At 49.3% G+C, this 12,848-nt stretch overlaps 1 protein-coding gene across 2 annotated transcripts in view; it reads left to right on the top strand.

Annotated features, from left to right (window-relative positions):
- Window positions 1-6,049: 6,049 nt before the first annotated feature.
- Window positions 6,050-12,848, top strand: part of COMMD1 (copper metabolism domain containing 1) — a 110,049-nt gene continuing 103,250 nt past the window's right edge. Inside the window, exon 1 of one of the 2 annotated variants that reach the window (XM_075925619.2) lies at window positions 6,050-6,349. In XM_075925619.2, coding sequence (XP_075781734.1) covers window positions 6,164-6,349 — 186 coding nt within the window. In that variant the 5' untranslated portion in view covers window positions 6,050-6,163. The remainder of the gene's footprint in view (window positions 6,350-12,848) is intronic. The other variant, XM_075925618.2, reaches the window with a different exon arrangement.

The following is a 12,848-nucleotide window of genomic DNA, read 5'->3' as shown; positions in this document are numbered from 1 at the left end:
AGTTATTACCTGTGACAGGCCTTGACCTTTGTCATGTCTTACTCCTATACAAATAGCAAATATATCTAAGCATTAGCAATGTATGTATATTGTACGTGCCCCTCATAGGGGAATCAATGGCTCCGGGGGATTTGACTTCCCTTTTACACATCAAGGGAAGATCTAGAGATGCTTTTGAGTGGCATGGAACAGGAGCTCAGCACCCCCTCATCCTTCGTGCAGTGGGGAGCCCGTGCTGCCACTGGAGCCCTCTCTCTTTCCCTGTGTCTGGGGCCAGCCCCGGGGACTGCATGGCCATGGTGCCTCTAGGGCCAGCCCAGGAACCATGTGGCCATGGTAATGGCGCCCCCGGGGCCACCACCCAGGACAGCTGGGAAGTCACCATATGGCTCTGGCCCCAGCTTCAGCCCTAGGGCATGGGAGTGCTGGGGAGCTGCTGTGGCTATGGCGATGGCTGCTGCTGCGGTGGGGGATCAGGCTGCTGTTCTTACTGCCATCATCACTGGTGGAGCAGTGCTGGAGACAGAGGCTTGTGTGCTGCTTAAAGTATCAAACGACGAACCTGAGATCAGAGAACTCAGCAAGGAAAAGCCAGGCCAAGGATCACACTACACAGTAAGATTTTCATCTTACTTTATTAATGAAGCTGCTAAAATCTAAGTAGGACTATTATTGACTTCTAAAAGTATCAATGGCACACAGACCTGTCAATAGAAGTGAGTAAGTTAAATCTCGGCACGCTGTTTCTGAAAGATTGCCGACCCTTGATCTAGACCAGTGTTTCTTAAACTGTGTTCCGAGGCACACCGGTGTGCCACGAGGCAGTCGGAGGTATGCCGCAGAGAACAACAGAGTTCAAAATGGCTGCCCTTAAAGGGGGAGGCAACCTCTTTTTTTTTTTTTTTTGCCCAACTTTCCCTGACCTTTTGTTTGGTGTTCCTTGGTCTTAAAAGTTTAAGAAACATTGATCTAGACAGTATTTGGTCCCCACTCCTGCACCCTCCCTTCTATCCAGACTCCCAGCCTCCAGCCCACTCCTGCACACTACTTGTCCCAAACTCTCGAGCCCATTCCTACATCCTCTCTGTCTCCTACCCAGCCCACTCCTGCACACTACCTCATAAGATAGCCATACTGGATCAGACCAATGGTCCATCTAGCCCAGTATCCTGTCTTCTGACAGTGGATAATAGCAGATGCCCCAGAGGGAGTGAACAAAACAGGGAATCATTAAGTGATCCCTCTCCTGTCATCCATTTCCAGCCTCTGACAAACAGAGGCTAGCATTCCTACCTATCTTGTAATAAGTATTGATGGACCTCTCCCCTCCATAAATTTATCTAGTTTTTTTTTAGCCCTGTTAAAGTCCTGGTCTTCACAACATTCTCTGGCAAGGAGTTCCACAGATTAACCTCCTTCCCAGCCCCCACACCTTGCTCCTGCACCCTCCAGCCCACTCCTGAACTTACCAAATCTACTAGACCTAGGCCCCCAGAAGAGTTAATATGGCCCTGAAAAAAGCCTTGGCACCCTTCCCCACCCCCATGGGGCTGGAGTGCAAGGGGAAACCTGGTGCCCCGAGTTGTATGAGTGAGGTAAGGGTTTTTCTGCTTCTTATTTGGGGGTCTTTGTCAATGAGGGATTTTTTTCCCCTCTCCTTCTCACTTGTGGGGCAGACCAGGGAAGGTTTCCTTTTGGCTGCTTCTTATTTGCGTGTGGCCCCTGACCCCAAAAGGTTCCGCACTTGTTCTCTAAGTGGTCTTGATGCCACTAGATGGGACAGAACATCACACCCAGCTGGGGTGTGGGTTACATTTTCAATATATGCTACTTACCCTATTAAAGTTAATTTTTGCATGTGATTTTAAACACTGTCCACATCAAAGGTGGGATAGATATCTTAAGTTTTTAACTACAATACCACGAGAAAAATAGATGGGCTGCAGCAAAATAAAGAACTAACTGCAAGTGATTTGCTTTTGAAAAAGAATTTTATTGCATCTTCAATGGTCAACATAGTTCCATCACATTTGGGATTGCATAGAGATTTCCACCAATCTTGGTAGAGATTGCAGGGTTTGGTCATGTGAAGCTTTGTGTGAAGTCAGGAAAATCTGTAAAGGATCTACACTGCAGGGTTTTTGTGCAAGAAGTTTTCTGTGGAAGAGATCTTCCGCAAAAATGTCTTGCACAAAAATGCGTCTACACCTCAAAAGCACATCGCAAAAGCGATGTGCTTTTGAGCAAGAGAGCGACCACACTGCATGGATGCTCTTGCGCAAGAAAGTTCTGATTCACAGAATGGCCATCAGAGCACCTGTGCTTTTTGTGATAGGCTCTTTTTACGCAAGAAACCCCTGTGGACCATACACACGCACCTTTTTGTGCAAGAACTCTTGCACAAAAAGGATTTATGCCTTATAGAAGGAGGTATACCTACTTCGCAAAAAGCCCTCTGTTCTGTCGATTGACTGTAGATTTTCTTGCGCAAAAACACGCTTGAATTGTGGACGCTCAAAGGGTTTTTGCACAAAAACCCTGGAGTATAGACATAGCCTAAGTGTTTGCTGCACCCCAATGCAGATTGACTGCTGGTACCAGTGGTAGAACTTCCATTTTAAGTGGTGGCTTGTGCTCTGAGCACAATGCCTGCAGCAGCAAAGGGAAGATTTGTGCCATCCAGAGACTGGGTGCAGTATGCATGGTCTTCTCCCTGCCTGCTCAATTGAGTTTAGTGCCAACAGTGTTGCTGGAGCAGAGCATCTTGTCACTCAGAGGAGCCCAAACGCTGCCACTGTGACTAGCTTTTCTGCAGGCTCAGGAGGTGGTACCTTGTTACATCTGCCCCTTGCACATTTCCACAGAAGTCACTGGTGCCCTAAATGTACAGAGTCAAGACCGCTCCCTCCCAGCCTTTAGGGCAGCAGTAGAATTAGCTTGGCTGGCCAGCTCCAAGCTGTCAGCCTTCTCCTCTGGACTGAAATTGAGACAATCTGCCAGTCATTAAATATGACACCTATTCAGAGAAGGGGTGTTTACAGTGCCTCATATAGGCAAGTTTTATGAGATGGACGGAACTGCCTACAGAGAACTGCCATCTACAGCCAACTTCCCTCTACAGCTAAAGCCCTGTCCAGCACCCTCCCTTCCCCTAATCCTTTGTGTGTCTCATTCGTGTGTATCTCTCCCGCTTAATGAGATAATTAGTTCTTTGAGGCAGGGACTGCCATGTTAGTTAAGTGTCTAGAATAATCGGTGCCCATTGACTGTGGTCAGTAAGGTTTCAACAATATCTGTAATATATTTGAGAGAGTTTGTGTGTCTGACTGTTCATCCATCTAGACGTACTCTGTGTGCCTGTCTGTCTACTGCACCCCTCCCCCGGCTGTGCCCACTTCAACTCCACCAGCCAGGGACAAGCACTTCTCACTCGGCCCCAAGCTGCTGAAGTGAGAAAGGCCTGGAGTTGTCTTCTCACCCTGGGACAGCCTGCAGACTGAACTCCTCTTCCCCAGCCCCACCCCAGAGCAATAATTTAAATGAAGAAAAACAAAAATTATCTGAGTAAAGGATAGGGATGTAAGCGACTAGTCGACTACCCAATAAACATAGGCTTATCCGGTAGTCAAGTCACTGCTCAACTAGTTGCTCCACCCACCCCACTCCGCGCTGCCTCTGTATCAGAGGCAGCAAGGGAGGAGAGCAGGAGCCGGTGCCGGGGTGAGCTGGCTTAAAAGCCGGTTCCCTCCAGTACCGTTGGAGGGTTGGGGGGAACAGGGGAGTCAGAGGTGCAGCGGGGAAACGGCTTGAACAGGAACTCAAGCAGTCCCCGCTTGTGCTGGGTCTTGACTGCTAAACCTCTTTTTTTGAAATGTAATAGGAGCCCTGCCGGGTTCTTGCTACATTTCAAAAGCAGAAGCTCTGCAGTTCCCTGCTGTGCCTCTGCCTTTTAAATGTAGTAAGAGCTGCAGGTAAACCCCAAGCTCCTAAGAGAAAAACTGAAGAAGATCTCTGATTTTTTTCCCCAGAGCTTCCTCTATGAGATTTTCCACAGGAGGAGGTAATCTTTTTTGTGTGCAGTAATGTTGCAGTTGCATCAGATTTGGATCTCTTGACTAAGAAAGGGTACTTTATAATTTAACTGTGTTCCTTTGAACTTTACCCTTATTTTTACAGATTTCGCAGGGCACATATAAGGTCAGGAGAGATTAATTGGAAAGGATGATAGTGTTTTGGTGAAAGATTTTATGACACTGGGGAAATTACCTTAATTTTTGTCCTTAACCATGCAGCATACATATAACAGCATACATGCATTCTGAGCAAAAGAAGGCATGAAGGAGTCTCAAAGACACTACAACAATTTCCTATGTTTAATAAGGGTGTCATGAGATCTTTAATGAGCATGTAGAGAAAACAAGATTTTGCTAAGATCTATTACTTTCTGGAATTCAATTTTTCTCCATCAGAGGATGATGAACTGCAGTATCCCTGCCAAGTTTCACGTCTTTAATTCTGGGAAATGAATGTATTTTAAGCTTGATATTTAGACCACAATACCACCACCTGCTGCTGAATATTAACATATAGCTCTCTTTCTAACTTGGCACCTTTTAATGCTCAGATCTGGACAACACCAAAAAGTTGCTCCAACCAGACTGATTCATGGGATTGTTATCCCAGACCCATGCAGTAGGAAACTGACATGTTAATTCTTTGATTGTGTAAATTTGGCTTTGGTGTTGACATGGGGAACAGTGGAGTTTCAGGTCTGCTAGAATGGCTCAAAGGAATGGAAATCACCTTTCCCCAATGAAGCTCCAAAGTCACTGTCCAGTCTTCATCAGGAAATGTCAATGCAATATGCAGAGTAATAAATTGAGCAGTACAGGTTGAGCAAATGTTGCACTTAGAGAAATAGAACTAAGAAAATTTTGTTTGGGGGCTAAGGTAATATGTGCCACATTGATTGTGAATACAGAATTCATTTGCTGTCCCTACCTACTAAAATTATCTACCACATACACATAATTCTCTGGATGAGATATAATTACCAGCCTCAGTTGCTCATGCTAGTCCACTGGCCAGGTGGTCTAGAAACAAGGCGGGGAGCTGGGTCATGTCAGTGCACAGTGATGCTCCCGGATGATCATAGACCCAAAAGACCTGACCCATAGGGCCTGTCCTGTCCCATTACCCTAGGGCACTGTATGACCACAAGCCATCAGTTAACAGCAGAGGTGACTTTCTTGATCTTTTGCTTGATGAGGCATTTGTCTCTCTCTTCCTTAGATGGGTTCTTTTGAAGGGCCTGCATTGTTCTTCTGCCATCAAGATATGCAGGCAGCTGGTCACTGAGATGGGCTGGCATGGAAATTGGAGGGTGCGGGGGAGAGGAACTGATCCCATTACACACCCACCCACATTAACACTTTTAAATAAGATTACACTCCTCACACACCAAACTTTAAACAGAGTTAAGGCAATACAAAGTTTAATATGGGGTCTGTGCTCACGAAAACTCGTGATACCATTCACATATTTGGTTAGTCTATAAAGTGCTACCAGACCATTTGTTGTTTTTTAAGTTTATCCTGTACAGACTAACTTGGCTACCCCCTGGAGCTTCTGCTTTATATCCGTGGGTATCCTTATCCGCAGCTGTGGCTACTGAGAGCTGTGACTAATTTTGGGGGATACCGATGTGGATACACATTTTGCAGCTATCCAGGACTCTGTCTATAAATTCATCTTTTGCTTCAGCTGGCCCCTGGGAATTGTCGCCTGCCTGAAAGGCTCAGCCCTGAAATGAACTGGCACACCAAGGAAAACACTGCAGGGAGAAGGGACTGCCCCACTGGCCCTGCAGAGCGAGGGGAAGGCGGCGGAGGGGGAAGCCTTTGTGCAGGCTTGGGTAAGGCTGGGGCTGGGAGAACTCCGGGACTGCTGGGGAGGGGGGCGGGGCCTGGCTCCTTGCGGCGCGCTGCAGGAGCCGCCAGGGGGCGGGGCTTGGAAGGAGGGAAGGCCTCGCTGGGGCCGGAGCCGCGCGCACAGGCGCCGGAAGGGGTCGCTGTGCAGAGCGCGGGTTCCGCTCCTCGGCAGGGTTTGTCCCCGCACGGCCCCCGTATCGTGTGGGGCCGGCGCGCGCTCTCCCCCCGCTGGCATGGCGACGGAGCAGCCCCCGCCCGAGGGCGCCAAGCCGCTGAGCGCGCTGCTGAATGGCATCGCGCAGGCCGCCTACTACGGCCAGGCGGGCATCACCGAGGAGCTGCTGCGGGGCCAGCTCTACCCCGAGGCGCCGCCGCACGAGTTCCGGGCCCTGCTCGCCAAGATGACCGGCGTCCTCAAGGTAGCGCCCCGGCCGGACAGACGGACGGGTTGGGTTGGAGGGCCGGGGGTGTGTGTGGGGAGGATGGACAGACGGACGGGTTGGGTTGGAGGGCCGGGGGGGGGCGTGGGGAGGATGGACAGACGGACGGGCTGGGCTGGAGGGCCGGGGGGGCGTGGGGAGGACGGACAGACGGACGGGCTGGGCTGGAGGGCCGGGGGGGCGTGGGGAGGACGGACAGACGGACGGGTTGGGCTGGAGGGCCGGGGGTGTGTGTGGGGAGGATGGACAGACGGACGGGTTGGGTTGGAGGGCCGGGGGGGGCGTGGGGAGGATGGACAGACGGACGGGTTGGGTTGGAGGGCCGGGGGGGGCGTGGGGAGGATGGACAGACGGACGGGCTGGGCTGGAGGGCCGGGGGGGCGTGGGGAGGACGGACAGACGGACGGGCTGGGCTGGAGGGCCGGGGGGGCGTGGGGAGGATGGACAGACGGATGGGCTGGTCGGGGGTGGTGGGGAGGACGGACAGACGGACGGGTTGGGCTGGAGGGCCGGGGGGGCGTGGGGAGGACGGACAGACGGACGGGTTGGGCTGGAGGGCCGGGGGTGTGTGTGGGGAGGATGGACAGACGGACGGGTTGGGTTGGAGGGCCGGGGGGGGGCGTGGGGAGGATGGACAGACGGACGGGTTGGGTTGGAGGGCCGGGGGGGGCGTGGGGAGGATGGACAGACGGACGGGCTGGGCTGGAGGGCCGGGGGGGCGTGGGGAGGACGGACAGACGGACGGGCTGGGCTGGAGGGCCGGGGGGGCGTGGGGAGGATGGACAGACGGATGGGCTGGTCGGGGGTGGTGGGGAGGACGGACAGACGGACGGGTTGGGCTGGAGGGCCGGGGGGGCGTGGGGAGGACGGACAGACGGACGGGTTGGGCTGGAGGGCCGGGGGTGGTGGGGAGGACGGACAGACGGACGGGTTGGGCTGAGGGCCGGGGGGCGTGGGGAGGATGGACAGACGGACGGGCTGGTCGGGGGTGGTGGGGAGGATGGACAGACGGATGGGCTGGTCGGGGGTGGTGGGGAGGACGGACAGACGGACGGGTTGGGCTGGAGGGCCGGGGGGGCGTGGGGAGGACGGACAGACGGACGGGTTGGGCTGGAGGGCCGGGGGGGCGTGGGGAGGACGGACGGACGGACGGGCTGGGTTGGAGGGCCGGGGGGGGCGTGGGGAGGATGGACAGACGGATGGACTGGGCTGGAGGGTCGGGGGGGTGTGGGGAGGACAGACGGACGGGCTGGGCTGGAGGGTCGGAGGTGGTGGGGAGGACGGACAGACGGACGGGTTGGGTTGGAGGGCCGGGGGGGCGTGGGGAGGACGGACAGACGGACGGGCTGGGTTGGAGGGCCGGGGGGGCGTGGGGAGGACGGACAGACGGACGGGCTGGGCTGGAGGGTCGGGGGGTGTGGGGAGGACGGACAGACGGACAGGCTGGGCTGGAGGGTCGGGGGTTGTGGGGAGGATGGACAGACGGATGGGCTGGGCTGGAGGGTCGGGGGTGTGTGGGGAGGACGGACAAGCTGGCTGGAGGGCTGGGGGGGCGGGTGTCTGGTCGGACACATGAAGATGCTGGACTGGAGGGAAAGAAGGGTGCCTGGACAGACAAGCTGGGCTGGAGGAGAAGAGGGGGTGTAAGGGTGGACATACGGGCAAGCTGGGCTGAGGACTGGTGTGGGGAGTGTTGGGACAGACAGTTGATGTCATCATTTAGCAGGCATGACACTGATTTGTTCCTTGATATCTCAGTTGCGAGTGCTGGCAGAATAGCCAACTGGTGCTAGCTATGGTGGTTTTGTAATATCAGCTGCTGTCCATTGAGACCGCCAAACCAGTTTACATAGACATTGAAACTGGAATCAGATGGAGTGAACATTAGGTGTTACAAGTCTCAGGCCTTGTGCCTGCAATCATCTACATTTGGAACAAAGGTCTATCAGCACAGATGCAATTGTAGGGTTAGATGTTTCACTGGGATGTGAACCAGTGATTTAGAAATCAAGACTCTATTGTATTTCCAGTTTCTGAGCAGTCTTGATCTCTCCAGGACATTATTTCTTGAACAGTATTTTACTATCCAGCATATCAGTGACCATATTGCCTAAATCATTGTATCTAGCCAGGCACTCAGCGAAACAAATAATGGTGAACAACATACAGTGCAATGAAGGAGTTGTCAGAATGCTCTTTGCTCTGTGGTATTACTGCAGCAGATCGGAGTGGGCTGCAGCTGAATTTTTACACTGTGGCACATCAAAGGAACAGGAAAAGTTGTACTTAGGTATGATATTTGTACCCTGGTATGTTATTGACATAGTATCTCTCTGTGCTGCAGGTAGGGAAATAGAAGTGACCAACTTGTATAAAAATGTCAAATTACTACATGAAGTCACTGTACATCTCATTATACAAAATAAGTTACATCTGTCAGTGTAATTCATCTGGGATTCCTAGTAAAAGAGGAAAGCCATCATCTGACGTTAGGAGTTGAAAGGTTTCTCAAGAATGCATATTTGGGTATTTTAATCTCTAGATCCTATTGGGTCTTGATCCTGCTAGAAGGTTGTAGTTAGCAGATTGCAGCAAATAGTGATGCTTTTATTAAGACTCTAATTAAGAGGTCAGCAGTAGTGAGCCCATTGGTTCAATTTCCACTTGCTACAGGTGGCTAAATCATTGCTGCCACCTGGTGGGGAGAGCGTTCGATTTCTCAAATTATATTTCTGGGGATATTTATTATTACTAGTGGCTTTTGGGGATATTCGTATCCAAATGTACTTTAAAACATGAGTTGGCTTGCATGCTAAACACAGTGTTGTGCAATAAATGTTTCTATTGTACTTCCCCCCAAGCATATTTTTAACTTTTATTTTTGTGTAAATACAAAATGAACACATTGTAGGGATATAAATATTAATCAAAACTTTTAACCAGTTATATGATTAAAATTATATCGTTTAACCAGTTAATCATTGGTGTGTGCAGGGCAGCCAGGTAGGGGGGAGGATTCTTACTGTTGCTATGGCAGACATTTTGATCTGGATCTCCTGGGATTGGGGCCACCAAGAACCAGGGCCATGGCATGGCTGGGAGCTCGGACAGTTGGGGCCACCGAGAACTGGGGCCGCATTGCAGCTGGGAACTGGGCTGGGGAGCTACACCTGCTGCCAGACCCAGCGCTGCTGGATTCTGATAGCTCTCAAGCTCCTTTAAAATTCAGAGCCGCGGTGGGGGTAGGAGTTGAACCTGGCGTGAGTTTGGATTGAGCAGTGTGCCTGCCCATTGGCTCTCAAGCTTCTTTTAAATGTGGAGCTGCAGCGGGGATACCTGCTGGACCTGGCATGAGCCGGGACTGAACCAGCATGCCTGTGCGCCAGCTCCGAAAAGACTTTAAATGCAGAGCCACAGGTAGGAGAGAATGCTGAGTGTAGCTGGTAGTGGATGCTTATTGGTTAATTATTTAACCAGCTACACTATTACATCCCTAGTACTCAGATCACATCTACATTACAGGCTTTTGTCAGTATAACTATGTTGCTCAGGAAAAGTCCATACCTCCTGAGTTATGTAATTATACCTTATCCGCTACATAGATAGTGCTACCCTGTTGACATAGCTACTGCCTCTCAGGAAGGTGGATTAGCTGTGTCTCTGTAGCCCTACACAAAAGTAAGTCCTCAGGGCATGTTCACACTTAGGCTATCTGTACACCTCAGAGTTAAGTCAATGCAAGTTAGGTATGTAAAATACCGTTTAAAATCTTAACCAGTTAAACCATATGTTTACCAAAGGCTCTTGTGTAAATTACATTGTCATGGGATAAGAGGGAAGGTCCTTTCATGGATTGAGAACTGGTTAAAAGACAGGAAACAAAGGGTAGGAATAAATGGTAAATTTTCAGAATGGAGAGGGGTAACTAGTGGTGTCCCCCAAGGGTCAGTCCTAGGACCAATCCTATTCAACTTATTCATAAATGATCTGGAGAAAGGGATAAGCAGTGAGGTAGTAAAGTTTGCAGATGATACTAAACTGTTTAAGATAGTCAAGACAGAAGCAGACTGAAAAACTTTAAAAAGATCTCACCAAACGGAGTCATTGGGCAACAAAATGGCAAATGAAATTTAATGTGGGTAAGTGTAAAGTAATGCACATTGGGAAAAAATAACCCCAACTATATGTACAGTATGATGGCGGCTAATTTGTCTACGACAAATCAGGAAAGAGATCTTGGAGTTATTGTGGATAGTTCTCTGAAAACTTCTACACAGTGTGCAACGGCGGTCAAAACGGCAAATAGGATGTTAGGAATTATTAAGAAAGGGATAGAAAATAAGACCCAAAATATCTTACTGCCCCTGTATAAAATTATGGTACGCCCACATCTTGAATACTGTGTACAGATGTGGTCTCCTCACCTCAAAAAAGATATTTTGGCCTTGGAAACGGTTCAGAAAAGGGCAATTAAATGGGTCCCATATGAAGAGAGGTTAAAGCGACTGGGACTTTTCAGTTTAGAAAAGAGGAGACTAAGGAGGGGATATGATAGAGGTGTATATATAATCATGAGTGGTGTGGAGAGAGTGAATAAAGAAAAGTTATTTATTAGTTCCCAGAATAGAAGAACTAGGACACCAAATGAAGTTAATGGTTAGCAGGTTTAAAACTAATAAGAGAAAGTTCTTCTTCACACAGCGCGTAGTCAACCTGTGCAACTCCTTGCCAGAGGAGGCTGTAATGGCTAGTACTATAACAGAGTTTAAAGAGAAGCTAGATAATTTCATGGAGGTTAGGTCCATGAAAGGCTATTAGCCAGGGGATAGAAATGGTGTCCCTGGCCTCTGTTTGTCAGAGGCTGGAGAAGGATGGCAGGAGACAAATCACTTGATCATTGGCTTCGGTCCACTCCCTCTGGGGCACCTGGTGCTGGCCACTGTTGGCAGACATCCTACTGGCCAAATGGACCTTTGGTCTGACCCAGTATGGCCATTCTTATGTTCTTATGTACATGAAAGCTTTGCTTAATTTCTTGAGTAGCTGCATGAGATTTTTTTTTTTTTTTTTTTTTGCTTTTCCATTGTTGAACTTTTTGTTATCTAAAATTCTTAAGACTAGAGATGTAAAAAACTGGTTTAAAATGTAACGTGTAACTGTTAAAAATCCTAGTTACACACATTGTGAATCTAGAGCAATACACACAGAGCTTGTACTGCATAGTCCAAAATACAGCCGGCTCCCTTGAAGCTGGACCAGCAGCTGGTGCAAGTGTGCACTGGGAGCCGGCTTATACTATAAACCAGCCCCCTCTACGCACTGGCTATCATCCCTGCTCCCGGGGAGCTGGCTACACTGCAAGCTGTGCAATATAAGTTTTCTACTGCAGAGCCCGTATAACTGTAATGGAAGCCCATAAGCTGATGTTGATTGGTAGACCATTTAAATGATTACACGGTTACATCTCTAAGACATTCTATACCTTCAGAACACTCTGTGCAGTCAAGAACAGATTAAACCATCTTGTAGGTACAGCTGGAATTGCTTCCTTACCAGGTTATTTTCAGTTTTTGTTAATTGTCACTTGCCACATCCTGATCATGAGCTACAGTATCAGATGATTGGAGCACCTCCCTAAATATGTCCTCCTTATGTCTGCTTCAATTCCTTGATCTTCACAGAGTATTGATGGGTGTCCTGTTCATGGCCTTTCTCTAATATGCTGTAAAAAATCTTCCCTTGGGTATGAAAGTTCGTATGACTGGAGCAGATCCAGCAGATCTAACTCCTCCTGTATACTCCAAGCAAGAGAGTTTGAAGCTACCATGGTTTGTGGGAAGGTATGTATGTGAGCTCTCCACACCAAGCAAACAGGAAGTGTGATTTCAAAAATTCCCATCCCTTTTAAGGGATAGGGAGAGATGCTTGTGTTCCAGGATGTAGTTCAGTAGAGTTGAAACTGCTGACCCAAGCGGTCAGGATGCGTATTGTGGGAAACCTGCTGAAGGCCATTTACAGTGAATAAGCAAGCACAGTGTGTACATAGATAAAGGATGTTAAAAGGCAGATAATTGGCTAATCGTGTAGTTGATATAATTTGTATTGACTACACAGTTAGTCAGTAATGGACGGCTCTCAGTCCTAGCTCGTGCCAGGTGCAGGCGCTACCCCCACTGTGGCTCTGCAGTTTATATGTAGTGTCAAAGTCAGACAGAACTCACTCAGATTTGTCAGACCGCTCTGTTTATTAGCAAAGCTGCTCTGCTAAATGCACCCAGAAAATGTGAGTACCATGCAAGGCTCAAACCCCTTAGATTTATACAGTCAAAAGAAAGCGAACTTAACAAGATTAAAAGGTGGCAAAACTTCACATGATTTGTATGAGACTAGTCAAGTATCTTCATTTCCACATCAAGCACACAGCAATCTCTTGTCCATATCTCCCTGGTTATCTCAATTACTTTCTGCCTAACACCTA

Source organism: Pelodiscus sinensis, chromosome 3, assembly GCF_052426305.1.
Source record: "Pelodiscus sinensis isolate ZL-2025 chromosome 3, ASM5242630v1, whole genome shotgun sequence".
Lineage (NCBI taxonomy): Eukaryota > Metazoa > Chordata > Testudines > Trionychidae > Pelodiscus > Pelodiscus sinensis.
This window is presented reverse-complemented; position numbering and strand designations above follow the sequence as displayed.